We start from the raw sequence: 19241 nt of genomic DNA, 5'->3' as shown, positions 1-19241 counted from the left end.
TCCGTTACATCTTGACAATGAATTTAGGATCAAATTGTCTTCCCTCCCATGAAAGAATTAAACATGTTTTTTTAGAATATACATGAACATGTACTAAGAGCTTACCGGTGCAATAATAGGAAGTATTGCTGTTTACACATGTAAACATGTCTATCGTTCGTATGCTATATTTCCATAATTTGTTTCACTCAACAATCATATTCCGATACCTCGGCTACATGTATAATAATCAATATTAAAGTCTACATGCAGACTTTTATAACATCATTAATGCATTTCAGCTGTTTTTGTTTTGTTTTTGTTTGTCATGTAAACCATTCAATTCAATGAAATTAAATTCAAACATACACCACATTAAAAAAGAAAATAATGCCTCTAGCAAGTGTCGTAGAGATAACAACAAGACTGGTTTTTATCTTACTCACCCTATACTGGAATTCTTTAGTGCTCTGTCCTGTCTTATATCGTCCCCCTGACGCCACCGTGATTTCAATGCCTCCTGATTTTACTTCAGTAGACATTGCTGCCATACAACTTACACTGCACAACAAAAACGAACAAGACAAATGAGACTGCTACTGCGTCTCCTATATGCTCCAGCCCTTAATTTAGTATTAAAAAATGCATGGAATTATTTGTGGCATATCATAATGAAAACAAAAAGTCTATCTCTTGTATTCCTTTATATATTGCAATAGCAAGGTTAAAACCTGTTATTTGATAAATTGACCTATTTCCGAGTTTGAGCCTCATATCTCTATTGGTTCTTGAGATATAGTGATAACGAGGTGAATACGTTGAACTCCTTAAGTTGACCTCTGTGACCTTTGACTAGTTACTCCAAAATATAATCAGAATGTCTTCTTATGATGATACATGCTTTCATCATGTTGAAGTTCATATCTTAGGTGGTTCTTGAAACATCTCGTTAACGAGAAATCGGGACAGACGGACAACCCGAAAACATAATGCCTCCGGCAAAAGATAGACAATAACATATGACATGTGAATACGCGGTTACAGTGTAATTTAATTGGAAAAATCAGCACTGTGTCATTTGACCAAATATGACTTTGTGACCCTGAAATAAACCTTTTTACTTCAACATTTCGTTGTATAATCTTGCCATTCACAAGTCTTCATATATATATATATATATATATATATATATATATATATAATATTCAAGTATTACTAAGGAAATTATACAAGAGGTGTTTTAGGCAAGTGGACACGTCTCGAGACTGTGTACCAAAGGCCCGGAGGTCTCAGTTATGTAGAACTACTGTAAGCATGCGTGACCACAGGTTTTCCAGACACCCCCTAAACGAGGACTTCTGAAGCCAAAATACACCCTAAATGAGGATTTCGCGTGTTTTTCCCCCTAATTCAAACCCTAAACGGGTATTTCAAAAAAGTGTACTCCTAAACAAGTATTGTAAAATTATAACCCCTTGGGCATTTTGAAGTGCGACAGGGATTAACATTTAAGTTGTTGTAAAATCCACACTGTAAACAATTATTTCAATAGAGAAGCAATAACGTCAACCCGTACACTTTCAAATGGGTTTAATGAAAAAAGTATATTTTGTGTAACGTTAAACTTCATATCTCATATATGTAATATACACCTGTCAGAAAATTGAAGTAAAATTAATAAATTAGAGTAAATATGAGATTTACCTTTGTCCTGGCTGGTAATATTCGTCCATGTCTGTCAAAGCGCACTCCAAGTCTTGAATAAATATTTGAATTACATCATCAAATACCACTCCAATGTCGGTTCCGATTATTTCTAATCTTGTGTGGCCGTTGATAGGACCTGACAAGGGGTCAAACTTCAGGAAAAGAAAAAACAAATGATAAATTGATCTCATCAAATCTCTTTATATCATACTACTTTAGTCTATCACTACCATTAAAAGGAATAATTCAAAATTTGAGAATCTTGTTGTCTTGTTTGTATTTATCATGCGTCAAATATAAGATTTCTTATGTGTATACATGTATAAGACAAATAATGAATATCAATTATATGTACATGTTTATCAAATAATTCTAAACATTACAAACTTTTCTAAAGGCTTAAGGCTTGTTCAGTTATGTTGCGGTAAGCCACGCCGTTTTTTTACAACGTGTAAAGGAATGAAACTGGGCGCAACAAAGGTCGCACGAATATTCCCTTTATATATAAGCTTTAGTGCTTTACAATTGTGTTATAACATAAAGAAATGTGAAGCGTTTTACACTTGCTTCGTCATAAAAAGAATGATCACGGTTTACCATGGCATATCTGAAAAACTTAATAGTTTGGATTTATATCCTGTATGAACAAATACTCTCTTACATCAGTGATAACTGGTGCTGAACATTTCTGCGTCTCATTCTGATGGAGAAACGGGTTGTTCTGACAAACTTCACTTTGAATGACATTGCAGTCATCACCACACCAACCACACTTCAAGATGGATGGAGTTGCATCTCGGGAAAGGCATCGACTGCAACTTCCACTGTTAACTGAACACTTGTAAATGGTGACTGCAATTCAACAAAAAAACAGACCTTCACTCAAAATATCCATTAAATGCAGCTCAGAAGTCTAATATTTTTTCAGACTCATTTTTAACCGATTTTTATGACAACTTAGATACTTGTTCAACTTCACAATGACACTTTTGGAAAAACTTTTTTAAACATGCAAGAGCATTCCTAAGAATACCGCTGTCGTGTAACTGGTGCCAGACTACATACCCATACTTCCCCTTTTTGTCAGAATTTCAAAACTAAATATGGTTCATCATTAATCCTTAAGACTGACCATTTTCTCAATTAATACAGTGATAAAGAGTAGAAATAATAATACCCCTAACAAAACGATCACAAAACATAAGAAGTAAATCCATCCTTAAAACTGCATGCACAAGTGTACATTTTTGATGACACCTTGAACTAGATTTTAATTACAATATTTATGTTTTTACTTTTATCTACTGGTTTACTGACAATTCACTTTTTCGACAATTTAGAGTGCAATTGCAAAACTTCAATATGTAATATTTGAAGCAGAAACTTGTGAATACTTTTCTTTTTACATCAAGTCTTTTTCATTTCGAAAATCCATTATCACCTGTCTTAAAGCCACTATGTCCTTTTTGCACCCAACATCAAATTTATGTAGAAATTTGCAGGAATTATTAATATTTCATGTATGTCCTATCTTTTAAATTTAAACATTATCAGCGTCATAGTATTCAAATTATGGAAGGAAACCCGATTACCTTCCAGACTTCACTGTCAGACACTATTGAGTGACCGACTGACATCTTTTTTTTCTTTGGTAATAACATAATATATGAAATGAGCTGTAACAGGTACGTAGCATTTGTCTACATCATTAACCCACTACTTGTAATGGACAAAATTAAACTGATTGAATTTTTTTTTAGCACAAAACGTACTACCATTCGGTAAAAGGATCTGAAAATGGGAAAGTTCTAAATTAGTATTGTCTTTCAAATGCCGTTGGAATTTAACCTTTTTGTTTTCTGGCCTGCAAATGGGACATAGTACCTTTAAATTATAATGTAATACTGTACCAACCATGCGTTTCTGACAGGTCATCTATGCTGTTCCGTCCATTCCACTGTACAGAGACACTGACATTCTTTTCGAGGATATTATCATTGTACATGTACTGAAAACAAACAATAAAACACAATGTTATGACAAAAGAAGGGTGAGAAGATGTGTGGAAGTAGATGGAACTTGCAGTGCAAGTCTATCAACATGGTTTCAAAGCTATTCTCACTATGGTCAACTAGTGGAACAAACAGTGAACACCACAGTTTACTTTGGCCAAGTAATATGTAGCTTTATTATACACTCAAACAATGTGGTGATCTCGGGGTTTCATTCCATAGCAAATAAAGATTTTGGAAATATTTATATCATAGACTTTGGATATACAAGTAGTTAACCAGTAAGAATACTAGTGAATAGATATATACTGAAGCTTGTTGTCTCCCACTCATCGGAGTAAACCACAAGAAGGAACGGAAAGCCGTAATCAGGCAACATACATGGAAATTAAGGGAATAATGTGCACAACGAAAAGCTTCAGTATGTCTTTATTTACTACTATTCTTTGATTTTGTAGTCGCAATCGTCTCTTCAGTATAATTTTAGCACTAACCAAATAGAAGTTGGAAAACAAAAGGCAATATATCTGGCAACTCAGTAATCTTTATTCTGCTACAAATAAACGACAAGAAAGGTTGACAAAAAAGAGATTCACACGACCAAGGACCTTAAAACTGCTCTTTGAATGACAACATAATCATTTTCTATTTCGTATGTAAATTTAATTTGCCATACCATTGATGTTAAATATACAGGTTAACACTTTAGAGTAGAATTATGACTATCCATGAATACTTGCACAATATGATATTACTTTCACGTTATTTGGCAAATCGTATGATACTGATAAAGTTCTGATAAATGCTGGATTTGAGCATAACTTTACCTGTTTATCATTGCAGAGAATGTAGGTTTCATTAAAAGTGGTACTTGGTACTCTCACTTCTTCTCCTTCAATGTCAAGGATGCACTCATATGTTACTGGGCCCTGGAAATATACAACATGTCACGTTTTTTGTTAAATATGTGAACCAATTCGGTCTAATCAGCACTATATGCAAGGGGGTTTTATTTACGTGCCAAACATACAGTATTAAGTCGACTCACAGTCGGGAATGTACTATGGTTTCTTGTTAGTCATAATGTACGTTGTGCTTGTCGGATATAATAAGGAAACCAAAGTCTTTTCATTGAAGAAAATTGAATCACTGTAATGTACATTACTTCAATCCAAATGTACAAGTCTGAAGTTTAAGATAAATGTGCGTGTAAATGCAAGGGTGTCGATTTGTATCCGTGGTTGGGGGGATGATAGGTTCCAAAATATTTTCGGCAATGGATCAGAGCAACCAAGAGGTAGAAGCGTGTGGCAGGTTGCACCCCCTCCCCAAGCGCGTAGCCAGGATTTCATTTTAGGTGTGGGGGGGGGGGGGCGGTAGTGAGCACGCGAATCACTTACAGAGCGCGCTCCCTAGGAGGTTGGGTTCAGGGATGAGGCAGTTTTCCCCCTCCCCCGCAAAGCGCGGAAGCTTTGACGTTTCATTAAATTATTAGAGAAAGAAGACGATTCGTTTGACCGTTCTCAACTCTTAATCCTTGTTTAAATCAAGTTCCCCTTCCTTCGCGCGTAGCGCGGAAGCTCTGATGTTTCATTAGATTATTAAAGAAAGAAGACGATTCGATGTACCATTCTCGACTCTTAATCCTCGTCTGAATTCAGAGTTCCCCCCCTTCCGCGCGAAGCGCGGAAGCTTTTACGTTTCATTTAATTAGAAGAGAAAGAAGACGATTCGTTGTCTCGTGTCCTTGCCTGAATTCAGTTTCCCCGCGCGAAAGCTTTGCATTTCAATGAATTATTACTCTTAATCCTTCTCTGTATTCATTTTCGCCTATCCCGCGCGAAGCGCGGAAGCTTTACCGTTTCATGAAATTATTAGGGAAGGAAGACGATTCGTTGTATCGTGTCCTTGTCTAAATTCAGTTTCCCCCCCTCCCGCGCGAAGCGCGGAAGCTTTGAAGTTTCATTTAATTATTACTCTTAATCCACGTCTGAAATCATTTTCGCCCATCCCGCTCATAGCGCAGAAGCTTTTACGTTCCTTAAATTATTAGAAAAAGAAGACGATTCGTTGTACCGTGTACTTTGACGTTTCATTTAATTATAACTCTTAATCCTAGTCTGAATTCAGTTGCCCCCTCCCGCGCAAAGCGCGGAAGCTTTGCCGTTTCACTAAATTATTAGAGAAAAAAGACGATTCGTTGTACTGTTACTATATTAACTCTATACTCTACATACTCTATATTAATCCTTTTCTGAATTCCGTTTCCCCACATGTACATGTACATATGGAACGTTCGTTCGCAAAGTTTTGCATGCACAGCCCGAGTGGTGGGTATCATGTTATCTCCCGGCGGTGCTTGTCGCAATAGCTTCTGGAAAGGAATTGTATACTACTGTTAGTGTTATCGGCCACTAATTAGGCCCGTTAGTGACTATACAAAATATATGCTCATCCTGGCTATTTGGAAATGTGTCAGTTTGCAACAGAAATGGACAAACGGAGACATTTTGTTGAAAATCACGTGATATCACGAACATTTATAAATCACTTGTATGAAATTGAAAATAAGTCATGGTTGGATGTTATTTTTTTTTTAATTTATTTTTATTTTTTACGCCAGTGACATAGGCCTACATCAGCTTTTCAATAAAACAAAAATAAGATGTGACATAGTAATCTTTCTCCAAAAATGTTTTATGAAATATCAGAAAATAAAATGAGTGAAAAAAATAAAAATAAAGATACATGACGTGAATTTAAAAAAGGGTGAACGGAAACAACATAGCAACTAGTGAACTATCTTATAAATCATACTAATGTCCGAAAATCTTTCTCCTTGTCTCCGATCTAATCACGAATTTGTCACAGAGTTCATCTATGTTTACACTGTCCATAATTGTTTGATGTGCATTAATTGCAGTTACTACTTTTGCGCTTCGCGCTTAACATTTAGCTCGTTGCTTTTTAACGCTGCGGCTTTGCATTTGGCGCACTGTATTTCTATGATGCTGTTGATTGAAAAAATTGAATAAATTCATCAATACCTGATGAAGCCGTATGAGCGAGAATTCAATTTATTCTTGTCTCATATACGGTTGTCTCATTTACTTCGTATATATATATATATATATCTATTATGAGAATGAGATAGCAAAATGTGTATATTGATGGTCATCTTGCGAGCAATAACCATTAACTACTCTCATCGGGCTCTCATTATTTTTTTCTCTTCATTTTTTATATTTTTTATGGTGAATTATTGGGGGGGGGGGGTGATTGTACAGGCCATCCCTCCCCCTCACCTGAAATATTGGGAGGATATATCCCCCTCCCCACCCCCCCCCCCATCCCCCGGGATCGACACCCATGTGTAAATGCCATATACTATTCATACTGGCTGACTGAAGTCAAGTCTTGTTCATAATCTGCTCGTGACTTAACATGTAGCAGTGGTGGTGAGGTAATACATATAATGTAAGTCCACTTCCACCACATGGTCTTCACTATAATGCATTAGTGAATCTCTCGTAGCCCTACTAGCTTCATAATAATATAATTACCTTTGACTGGTCTGTAGGAAGGTTCTTTGCAAATAGTGAGAAGCCAAAAGGAATACTGACTGGTATGAGAAACGATTCTGTTGCTCCAAGCAGCTGAGGGCAAAACCCCTGTCCTTTGTTTCCAGAACCATCATTATTCTATAGAGACAAACATACAGGTAACATGTGAGCACGGAAATCTGTAACCTTGAGCACTTAGTGCATATGTGTGCTATAAAAATATTTAATAATATAATTAAATGTACATAATAGTAATAAAGCAAGCTAGATATGCATGCTTAAATGAGCAATAGTCTAATTCATTACTTAAACATGTTTTTAAGTATCTTCTCCCGTATAGGAGGTTAACTGCAACATCCCTCCATTTCAATCTACCTTCTCCCATTCTGGTGCACCTTTACATTTTTAGTCCACTTCAGTTCTTGACATTCTCTTCCTAGTTGATTAAGGGTCTCCATCTCGGTCTAGGCTATACATGTGCATTATAAACAGTTGTTCACAAATTTAAGGTTGGCTTCCTGATATATGATTAGCAACATGAAGCCCCCAAAAACAAAGCATTCTTGGGAAATCTTCCCAAAAAAAGTTTGGTTAAATTACCATAAAACATAAGGAGATATATCTGTAAATACTATTTGATCAAGAAACATTAAATTGTGTGTAAAAAAATGTACATTTCATTCCCTTAGGATGCAAGGGCATAAAAACCATGGCATGAAAACACTTTCGTAGCCTGAAATCAGACTTTGTTTGAAAACTGGTATCCCTGCATGAAGTGCTTACATTTACTCCAATAACAACTGTATCTCCTGTCTGACATGAGCTGCTATCATCTGTACACTTGTTGTCATAAACACACCAGTCACATGGGAAGCGGGTCATAACACAAGATGAACATCTGCAAGAAATTGAGAATGACTGTTGTATTAAAACTAATACAAAAACTGTTATTATGATTATTCACCATGGCGCCAGTCGAACCCTTTCTACAATACTGCCTGAAGGTCTGATTTGATCATTATAAACAACCCCAATACCGACGAGAACTATAGATAAAATAGCTTGCTGAAGTTTAAGGAATCCAAGAACTTACGATTTAATGTGACTGCAGTCAAAGAAGAAAAAATCTGTGGTCACAAAGTCGACACTCGTTTCAGTTGAGACAACAGACAGAGGCAAGTTCAAGAAGTACACTAGCAATCAAATGAAAAGAAATGTTAAACATACTTATCATTTAAATGCGGACAAAATCATGTATAAGTGAAGGATGAGCAACCACTCTTTGTTTTTTGTCCAATGACAGCAATTTTTTGAGGATCAGTAGTAACTGCCGACGAAGATAATCAACAGATTATTAAAGGGGCGCCAGATACTGAGAGGAATACATGGTAATTACATCAGTCCTACATGTACATTATATCATAAACCTCTGAACACCTTTATACGATGGGAAGGTCTCAAAACAAAGAGACACTTCACCTTGTGTTCAACGCTCAACTCAATCTACTTCGTGGATTCCTGCATGTCTCTTGTGTTTTAATGAGTTTTAATGAAAATAGTCAACAACAACAAAATAAATAAATACATTAGATAATAAAAGATGTGCCCTATTTCAAAGATTTTTCACAGGTATTTTAATTACGTATCAATAGTCAGCACATGCTATTTATTCAGATAGGGTAATTAAATGTGCAAAGACAATGCACATGTACATGTACAATCCGCACTGATACACATTTCATCTTTACATGTACTTACTTCCATCTGGAATTGAAGGTATGCTGTTTGCAGGAGGGGATGTACAGGTGACAGTATTACCGATAATTGTAGCAGAGACCTCATAAGAGTTAAAGGCACACATGTATTGAAAACCGCTCTCAAGATGTGGGAGCTGTTGTACTGTGATGGTAATCTATAACAAGAGCAGGAAAAAAGAGTGTCATGTCTCAACAGGACTCACATGCACAGGAAATCTCACATGTCATTCTACATGTTATTGCTTTCACTTTTAATAAGTTGTATTTCATTCCCTGGCTATTTGAAACATTAAATTGAAAATGGAAAACTAAAATAATTTTTGATTTGTTTTTATAACTGATCATGTCAGCAGTCTCTGCATGGTCAGTAATAAATAAGCTAGTTAAGTATCACTTATAGCTGATATTTTCATGTAGTGCAAAATATATTTTGAACACCTTTAAAGGGGTCAGACCAGCATGGATATGCAGAAGGGAAAAGGAAATCTGAGACAGTGAAATTACAATTGTATTTACTTCTTGTTGTGTCTGATGATAAGGCAGACTGTTTGGCTGGACATCTGAGATGGATACACACTGTAAGGCATTGTATGATAACCATCGAGTTGACTCATCACGGAAGGGACATGCTTCATATCGTGTGCACCTTTAGAATGAATGGCAGAGTAGAGAACAAATTCATTAGTCTTGATGTGTAAAAACTAGGTCATCCACTGATGATATTTTATTTATATTAAACTCTAAATGATATTCATATTCATAAATGTTCTTCCAAATTTAGTTATGTCCTCTTTGCAGATGACACTACAATTTCTTTATCAAACAAAGATGAAGAAACCCTTATTCAAACTCTAAACCATGAACTAGAACATGTCGCCCATTGGCTCAAACTTAACAAGGTACTGCTTAATGCAAACAAAACCCATATGATGATTTTCACCAAAAGAAATATTGATACTTCCAACTATAAGGTATACCTAAATGGCTCTGAAATTACAATAGTATCTAATACAAAATTTCTAGGAATTAAAATTGATGACAAATTGCGTTGGCATGACCATGTTAATTACATATGTACAACCATCGCTGGAACAACAATTGCACGAAATATTGGTGTAATGAACAAACTAAACTATCTGCCTAGAAATATTTTGTTATCTCTATTTACCTTTATATATTGCAATATTGTCTGGGCCTCAGCTTCTCAAGAAAAAATGTAGAGACTATATAGATTGCAAATAAAGAGCAGTAAAGATAATTTGTAAAATGCCTTTCCTTGCCTCCACTAAACCTTTATTTACTCAATCAAAACTCTTGAATGTATTCGATTTGTATAAATTAAGACTGGCCATTTGTATGTTCTCTTGTCAGAGACAGATCTTGCCATTATCCCTGACATGCTTTTTTTTCCATTAACTCTTCAATCCACTCCCACCTCGTACAAATGCAGATTTTCATATCCCATATGCAAGAACTTCAGTTTCTCAAAAGACTATTTACTATGCAGGTCTCAAACTATGGAATGCATTGCCACCTTATCTAAAATCTGCATGCTCTCGGATTGTTTTCAAGAGACAATACAAAGTAAGGCTTTTACAATCTTATTCACATTGAGTCACCTGTTGTTTGTTGTTTATGTCAATGTTAATTGTTATATCCCTGGTTTGTATGTTTTTTGTTGTTTTTAATTAATTTTTTTAAATTGTTATTTCTATTTTGTATTTTGTATCTATTATTATTCTGCTTGGTTTTAATTTCATCCTTTGTATTAACTTTACTTCTCATCTTGCCTTTCTCTCCTTCAATTTTCCTTCCTCTTCCTCTCTCTCTCTCTTTCTCTCTCTATCTCTATCTCCCTCTCTTGTTTCTCTCTGACCCAGCTGTTTATGTATTATCTCCCTCTTGTTGTTGTACATGCGACAGTATACAATGCAATTTACACTAATGGGGTCGAATTCAAAAGATCTTTAAATAGATCTTTAATCTGATCCCCACTCGATTTATGTTACTTGTGCTGTCAACTACTGATTTTACTATGTCCATCTTTTTATATTTGTTATACATGTATGCGTTTATTCGCAATTCTATGTATCTGTTTTTATATTGAGTGAATAAATGATTTGATTTGAATTGATTTGATTTTTAAATGATTTGATTTGATTTAAATACAGGATGAAGTGCATTGGAAACGGACTTCTAAAGGGTATAAACCGAAAAAAGAATCCTTAAATCGGTTGCCTTTTTTCCCTCGCGTATGTTGTTGAGGATTTAGTACTCTTGCGTTCCAATAGGATACAGTTTATAATTAGGGTTCAACATATTTCAGAATTCTCGTTGCTTTTTTCCCTTTTATGTTTCATCATCCTCTTGTTTAATATTGCATCTTCAACAATCTTTGCAATGGTTAAACGTTTACAAGACGTCTAACTTTTGGTTACCTTACTTCATTTCTCGACTATAGCTTTCCTGAGATTTCATTAATTTTGCATCCAATTGGAAGAGGCGAGCAGAAGACCTCTTACTGATGTTCAAAATGAGAAATTCTTTCGTTTGATTGCAAGGGATTACATAATCGAATATTCGGTCAGCCGTCATCTTAAAATGTATATTCGAGAATATTTATGTATGATATTTAGAGTATTTTGATGACGAATTAAAATCTTTTGTTTCTTTGCCTTCTTTTACATTAATAACATGATGGTTAATATGCAGCCAGTGGCCTCATGCCCCCCCCCCCGCGACAATATACCTATGCACCCATCACTGCGATGCCCCCTTGCTAATTTTCTTACCCATAATGGGTAGAATGCGCAAGTAAATGTGTCTTTGAAGATTATGAAAACAGTCTACAGCTCATTTATTTTGCTCACTTATTTGAACAGTTGATAGTTAAGACAGGGGAGCCGGGTGCAATTTTTTGTAGGGCCCGGGTGCAAAACAATACCTAGATATGCTACTGCACAATTATCACAGAATTCATTCTCAATATTGTGTGTCGTTTTTAAATCCAAAGTGGGCCTCAACTTTAAAAAAGGGTTGGGAAGCCTTTCCAATGAGTACGCAATCCATAGCAAGAGTCTCCATTATTTCCCCCACTTGTACAAAAGTACCCACCTTGCTTCTAAAGTACACCATCCACAGTAAGGGTCTCCATCATTTCCTCCATTGCCTCCAATGCACTCATCGCAGGTCTGGTATTGCCCACAGTTTGTCAAATCCAATGTTAGGACCTACATTTTGTTTGTATAACATGAAAAACGAGTTAAATTATTTTCTATATGTTGATGATCCTGATACACGTCAAACAATTTTAAAGCAAATAAAATTTGGTATACAAATCAATCATCATCTGAATCACAGAGTGGCATTTAATATAGTGATACTCTAAAAATGTCTCACTTCAAACTTCTTCATCGGGGCAGAGAGGGCAATTTAATTTCAGTGACAAGGTTGATAAACTGAATCAAAGTATAGCACTGGGTACAAGGTCAAGAACACACATGTGTATAAGATTCATCATAATCGTACATAATGATTATATGTGTGTACTAACCGAATGGGCATAGATTACAATGACTGGCCAGAACCTATAACAATTTTTAAAAGGGGGGGGGGGACACCCCCTCCTAAGAAAATGTTCAATCTCCCCCACGTTTTTCAAGATTATGAATAGACTTAAGCAAGGCACATGTAGAAAATGAATACATGAACCCCAAGCCCCCATCCCATCTTCTTCTAGAATCGTATCTAGTTCAAGCATCACTAGCATACTAACACATTAATACTTGTATGTCCTACCTTTGAGTCTTGGTCTGAACTTGTGGCCAATGTTATCTGTTCTGTAGATTCATCAAGAAATATGTCTTGTAATACAGATCCACTTTCAAGAGGGACAGTCTCGTAGGCATAGCCAAATGAGCTATTCACAATATTAACCTGGTAAAACAAGCAAATTAAATTCATAGAACATACCGATACAAATAATATTTTACAAGTGTGCAGGCCCACATATCAATAAAATAATTATTCAAAAATTAAATGTCTTGAACAAAATTCTTTATCCTGCTGGATAAAAAAAAGCTTGTCCAGCTATTATTACATGGGGACGACATGTGTGTCTTGAAATAAAGCTACATTCATTCATGCATCCATCTTCATGGTGTTGGCTGGTATTTTGACCGATTTTAAGTCACTCCTGTAGTACCTATTTAGAGCTGGATATGCAAGACTACCCAGAATGAGAACAAACAAATGAGTGAAAGTTTGAGCAATATCCAGTTAAAAACTGTATGACAGAATAGATTTGTGTCATACAGGGGTTATATAAAAACCATATTTGCAAATAATTATATTTAGGGAGAATGTATGATTGGAAAGGAAAATAGAAATGCTTTAAGTTTGTTAGTACATGGGAAACGGGAGGGTAGCTCACAAGATACGTCACAGAGTTCCTGGTTTATGATTGATCGCACCTTCACCAATTCATAACTTTTTTTATTTAATCTGTTTTTCCTAAAACTTTCACTGACCTGTTTCTTGCATTTCTCCGCTTCTATTAAACCCGACTCAATTTGAGGGTGGACTTCCCCTTTGAAAATAGAATGGGTTCTCACTCATTGATGCTCACACTGTGATAGCCTTAGACTGTTTGGCTACACTCATGTTCTGTGATGTCATTCAAAGCAAATGGTGCACACCCTCCCCCCCCCCTTTCTTTAGGGAAGTTCTAGATTAGTATTATCTTTCAAATGCCGTTGGAATTTAACCTTTTCATTTTTTAGGGCCTGCAAATGGGACATAGTACCTTTGAGGTATTAACTGGACAGATAAAATTCTAACTTTATTCAGGAGGCCTTGTTTTGACTTTACATAGGATTGGGAATATGAAAAGTATCTGAAATCAGGTAAAATTTTCACTACCCTTTCACTGAGCGCATTCAAAGAGGAGAAGCTGGCTACTCAATAATACAAAAGAGAACAAAATAATATGAACATCGCAAATTGTCAAAAGGAGTGAAATATTATCTAGAGCAACACAATAATGGACTGTAATATATACTTATCCAATGAAAGTAGTACTTATATATACATTTACATTTACATGTAGCTTCATATATTCATCAATTTCTCTCACAAAATTATTCTTTTTGTAGGATTAAGAGACAAATAATTTATCAGGCTTTACTACAAAAATACATTGTAGTCTATGAAACCTACTAATATACAAGTAATTAATGGAAACGAGTGCAATGGTAAAAAAGTACTGCGGGCAAGTTAATTACAATGCACGAGACTTTTATCTGGATAATTGCAGTGCAATCACTAATGCATGCGTGTATTTGTTTTATCGACAATACGAATATTAATTTGAGAAATAAGCAACAAACCTGGTCAAAATGTCACGCCAATTTTATTTTGGCCATTTCAAGAATTGAGTTATTGATGTAGACAAATGCTCATGTACCCTTTACAGCTCATTTTATTATGTTATTACCAAAGAAGAAAAACGCCAGTCAGTCACTCAATAAAGTCTGACAGTGAAGTCTAGCAAGTAAACGGGTTTCCCTGCCTAATTTGAATATTAGGACACTGCTAACGTTTAAATTTCCCAGATATAAATTTCACGGACATACATGACATATTCATAACTCCTGCAAAGTTCTACAGAATTTGATGTTGGCTGCAAAAGGAACATAGTATCTTTAAGACTGTGGTTATCCTTCACCTGTATGCATATGTACACTAACCTTATGTAGGTATCCTTGTGTATCTCCCATGAATGCCACAGTGTGATTTCTCTCTATGGTTGTTACAATGGAGGTGGGTATCACACCAGGCATGGTGGTGATGGGTGAGGCAGAGAGGGGAACTGTACCACTTGCATACCGGTAGAGAGTCACAGGAGGATCACCCTCATCTTGAGTATAAGCTGTACACTGTGCTGTATCAGGTGGAGTGTATGTGTCAGGAAGCTGCCAAAAGAACATAAGGAGAGATAATGGCAATGAAAGCGTCACAATAGAGGGAGAATAATACAGGTAATTTTGATGTTTCAGTTTAGAAAAAAGGGGAACCATTCCACTGGTATAAGAAAATCATTACTCTTCTTCGTAATAGGCTGTATACTGGACTATATACAAATTTAGAATGAAAGCTGAAAATAATGGCTAGCTGTCTTCCTATGGTAGGTAAGGTGGAGGTATCATATCAATAAAAGTGGTCAGCAAAAAAAGGGAGCACGTAAACATCATCTCCAATGACAGTCCTAACATGGTGCCCTCTCTATGGAGGTGGGGATCATGACAGAAGATGTGATGATGGACGAGGCAAAGAGAGAAAATGTAATCACTTTACTCGTATGTGTAATGTTGTATTTTGCAAGAGAGCTTTTTTACAGATTTTGTGATTGGTTGTATGTAACAAGTCACTATGAGTCAGCGATGACTGCCCAAACTTGTATGGTGAGGGGCCTGGGTTTACAATATTGAAGTTAAAATGTCGGTGTCAATATCATCAGTGAAAAACATTTGTATACAAAATAAATTCAGGATACTGCTCCAAATACTACACAAAATAGGTTTTACATTTTCTGATTGAACTTGCAACAGAGAGAAATCTGTCTTCTGACTTGAATCAGAAATTGAAAGGGATATTATTTGCGGTTCTAGGACACCTACCCCCTGGGAACCCACCCCCGGATAACCACCCCCAGTCAACTACCGCCTAGGAAAACTAACCCCTAGGGCAACCAACCTCTAGGACGAATACTCCCCGGACAGCTACCCCCGGACAACTACCCACAGACAACTACCCCCTAGGACTACTACCCCCTAAGACAACTACCCCGGACAACTACCCCCAGAAAACTACCCCTAGGACAACTACCCCCAGACAACTACCCCCTATGACAACCATTCTCTAGGACAACTACACCCGGACAACTATCCTAAGGGGTAGTTGTCATGGGGTAGTTGTCCTATGGGGGTTGTCTGGGGGTAGTTGTCCTAGGGGGTAGTCGTCATAGAGGGCGGTTGCCCTAGGGGGTAGTTGTCCTATAGGGGGTAGTTGACTTGGGGTGGTTATCCCGGGAGGGTAGATGTTCAGGGGGTAGGTGTTCGGATACGATTATTTACATATACACTGTTGGTCATAAAGGTGGAATATTTATTTTTACCCCAATTTATGGAATGATTTTGACAATAATTTATTCCTAATAGATCTAGATAATAGTATACATTCTCAGATTTTATTGAATAATAATTTGCCAGAGTTTTTTTTTTTTGCGTGACTGCTAAAGCATGTGTGTGCTACTATGCTAATCAACTAGCGGACCTACGTCCTTAAGTCATAACTGATCGTAATGAGGATTAATGCCTCACAAAAGGGCACTAACATAGCTGATCGACACGGTTTTTATTCTGGGGCCTCACAGTAACAAGACCATTGCTTAGCCACATCATGAATGTACGCAGCGGGGGCCAGGGTACGTCGCCGTCCTCACAAATACAAAAAAAATAAAAAAATAAAACGCAATAAATTATCAATAATTCATTGCACTTTCCCCTGGTCCCCAACAGGAAAAATTCCTCTGTAGGGCCATGCATTATGGTTTAAGGCATGGCCGCCACACAAAGGATTTTTTTAATGTTGGGGGGGGGGGGGCAAATGCAGAGTGAATGGGCTTGATGGGGTTATCATGTTCAGATCATGTCAGGTCAGATCAGATCAGATCAGATTAAATCAAATAAATTCAAAATATATAATCATTTACAATTATAAGAAATCATATCAAAGCAAAGCAAATCAAATAAACCCAACTCAACTCAATCGAAGTACAATTAGGTGTGCACATCTAAGAACTGCAACAAACTCTGATGATTATGATGATACATATTCACATATATCTTGTAATTTAATTGACTTACTGAGTCACAGAAGCTGTTTTGAAGGAAGTCGTTTGATGTTCCTAACCAGTTTCCGCCTCCCTGGATACATCCCAAGACAGCATCTTCAAAGCTCTGCTGGACATCACTCATCGTATAGATACAAAGAGCAGATGAACTCCCACTTGTAAATACAGCATACAGAAGGTCATCAGTACTCTCAATATTCAATGAGTCACCTAACTGGGATCCTGCCAGTCCGATATGAGCAGACAGGATCACATTGTGAGATCTACACTGTAGTTCTATCTCTGTGTAGGATGCGAAATCCCCATCTAATGAATTACGACACAGTCGCCCCAAGTATACAGATTCTTCCCTTGAAATGAAATAGTAGAGATATTTCATGTAATTGATCAAATGTTTACAAATGTTCTGTGTGGTGTGGGATTGAGGTGGTGATACCCTTTGTACAGGTGTCAGATCTACAAGACTGTGCTTTGAGACAGATGCAAAACTCACTGATGCATCACTGGTCCCTGTGAATAAGTACAATCCACCATCTACAGTACCCTCGCCATTCCTTACCAAGTCAGCACCCAAAACAACAGCTCCAACAGTGGGTGCATCTGATATTGTCACAACAAGCTGAGCATAATGAGAATCATATCTCTCTACATCATGTGATATATTAGTCAGGCTTCTTGTCTCACAGAAACCATCACAGCTGCCACATGTGACGAGCTTGTCCTCAGGTGATGGAGCTACAAGAAGAAGCTTATTGTTGTTTGTATTTCCATTTGGTGAAGGGCATTGTCCAGTATCCACAGTGTGTTTGAGAGTCAGGTCTGAGTTGAGTTGATAGAGTCTCTGCCGTGCTCCTATATAGACATCTCCAGTGATGTTGTTGATGGTGATGTGGTTGAATGGTAGGGTGGGGTCAGGACTGGTAAAGGATGATACCAGGTAGGAGGAGAGAGGAGCTGAGTATATCGACGGAATGATAAGAAGCAAGCAGAAGAGCATGGCGCCCAGCTTAAAAACATCTGCTGGTGGCATGATCGCCTCTTTTATTCGATCCTTGGTAGTTCGAGATGATGAACCTATGAGATGTTTAAAGGAAAATTACCCAGATGATGAGATCCATTTCATGATCACATTTATTGAGTTTATATTTTAATGTATATCAAAGAGTTAATTATGATATTTGTGAGTGATTTTGATGGTTGATGATTAGTTGTGTATGGATGGAGATCGATATAATGGTCATTGTGAATATAATCGTAAAGACCTTTGAAAAATCAACTTAAGGCAATTTCAATAGCCTCATCCGCCGTTTTGAAACGTGCGAACCCTACAATGACGCATTGCAAATTCCGAACTTGATTTCTATAGGATATAGATGTACAATGGGGTATTGGAATTTCCCTTGAGTTGAGTTTTCGAAAGAAGTCGCTATCGTGTGTTTAATGTTATTCTGTCAAAATATTCTCAATAAAGCCTACCAATAATAACTTTAATCAACGATAAAACATCAAATCAAGAATATATAAATGAATAAAAACCCCATGAACATATTCCTTACCTTAATAAGTCTTCGATGCCGTTTGTCGTGAATGTAATATACTCTACAGTGTATAGGAATATATCGAACGAGGAAGTAATGGTTCTAAACAATTTTTGTCAGAAATTATTGCAACATCTTCGTTGCAGCCTTATTAAACACCACGGCACAGTTCAAAGGTTCGATTTTTAAATAAATATTGAGGAGCTGGCTCGACTTATCACTTTTGAGCACTTTACCTCTTCGATGCCGTTTATTGTGTATGTTATTTACTCAACAGTGTACATATATAATCAATCGAACGAGGAAGTATTTAGAATTAAAAGAAAATTGTCAGAAAACTTCCCGTTATCACGCTTTGAGTACTTTACCTCTTCGATGCCGGTTGTTGCGAATGTAATGTATTATATAGTGTATAGAAATATATCGAACAAGGAAGTATTTAAAAAACAAAATTCGTCAGAAAGTTTTCCTTTATTTTCATTATTGCAATATAATTGCAAGCTTCATTGCATGCTTAGTAAACACCATGACAAAGGTCAAAGGCTTGAGTTGTCAATGACTATTGAGGAGGGATCAAACTTGAACAACTCGAGCAGTGATAACGAATTTCAAAAAAAAAGGGAAGAATGTCCTGATAACAACAAAACATCTTTAAGAAATGGCTTCCCACCTCTTCCACCTTCCAGCCCCTGCAGCTTTAAACCACAGCACAACGCACTTTTGCTATTTTCCCGGTGTTCTTCTCCTTCACCATTTCCAGGCAATATACGTGT

The 19241-nt window shown here is 36.6% G+C and overlaps 1 protein-coding gene across 1 annotated transcript; it reads right to left on the bottom strand.

The window, feature by feature from the left end:
• Positions 1 to 4: 4 nt before the first annotated feature.
• LOC100888449 (plexin-A4) lies at positions 5 to 17960 on the bottom strand. Its single transcript, XM_030972648.1, has 16 exons — positions 17621 to 17960; positions 16944 to 17152; positions 14766 to 14990; positions 12817 to 12954; positions 12133 to 12248; positions 9535 to 9664; positions 9020 to 9173; positions 8355 to 8454; positions 8045 to 8159; positions 7262 to 7399; positions 4526 to 4627; positions 3601 to 3694; positions 2348 to 2538; positions 1684 to 1838; positions 426 to 540; positions 5 to 43 (listed from the first exon to the last, which is right to left on the bottom strand). The coding sequence occupies exons 1-16, from the start codon at positions 17958 to 17960 to the stop codon at positions 5 to 7; spliced, it is 2361 nt and encodes a 786-aa protein (XP_030828508.1).
• Positions 17961 to 19241: the final 1281 nt, after the last annotated feature.

This window comes from Strongylocentrotus purpuratus, unplaced genomic scaffold (genome assembly GCF_000002235.5).
Source record: "Strongylocentrotus purpuratus isolate Spur 01 unplaced genomic scaffold, Spur_5.0 spur5_scaffold_6, whole genome shotgun sequence".
In the NCBI taxonomy this organism is placed as follows: Eukaryota; Metazoa; Echinodermata; class Echinoidea; order Camarodonta; family Strongylocentrotidae; genus Strongylocentrotus; species Strongylocentrotus purpuratus.
Note: the sequence above shows the minus strand (reverse complement) of the source record. Positions and strands in the feature narration are given on the sequence as shown.

Bases quoted from the DNA above. Each gene is read 5' to 3' on its own strand.
- LOC100888449 (XM_030972648.1), bottom strand. From the start codon at position 17,960: ATGCCACCAGCAGATGTTTTTAAGCTGGGCGCCATGCTCTTCTGCTTG. The intron at 12,249-12,816 runs GTAGGACATACA...AACAAAATGTAG, and splicing joins GTTCAGACCAAGACTCAAAG to GTCCTAACATTGGATTTGAC. The intron at 1,839-2,347 runs GTAAGAGAGTAT...CTTTTCCTGAAG, and splicing joins CAGCACCAGTTATCACTGAT to TTTGACCCCTTGTCAGGTCC.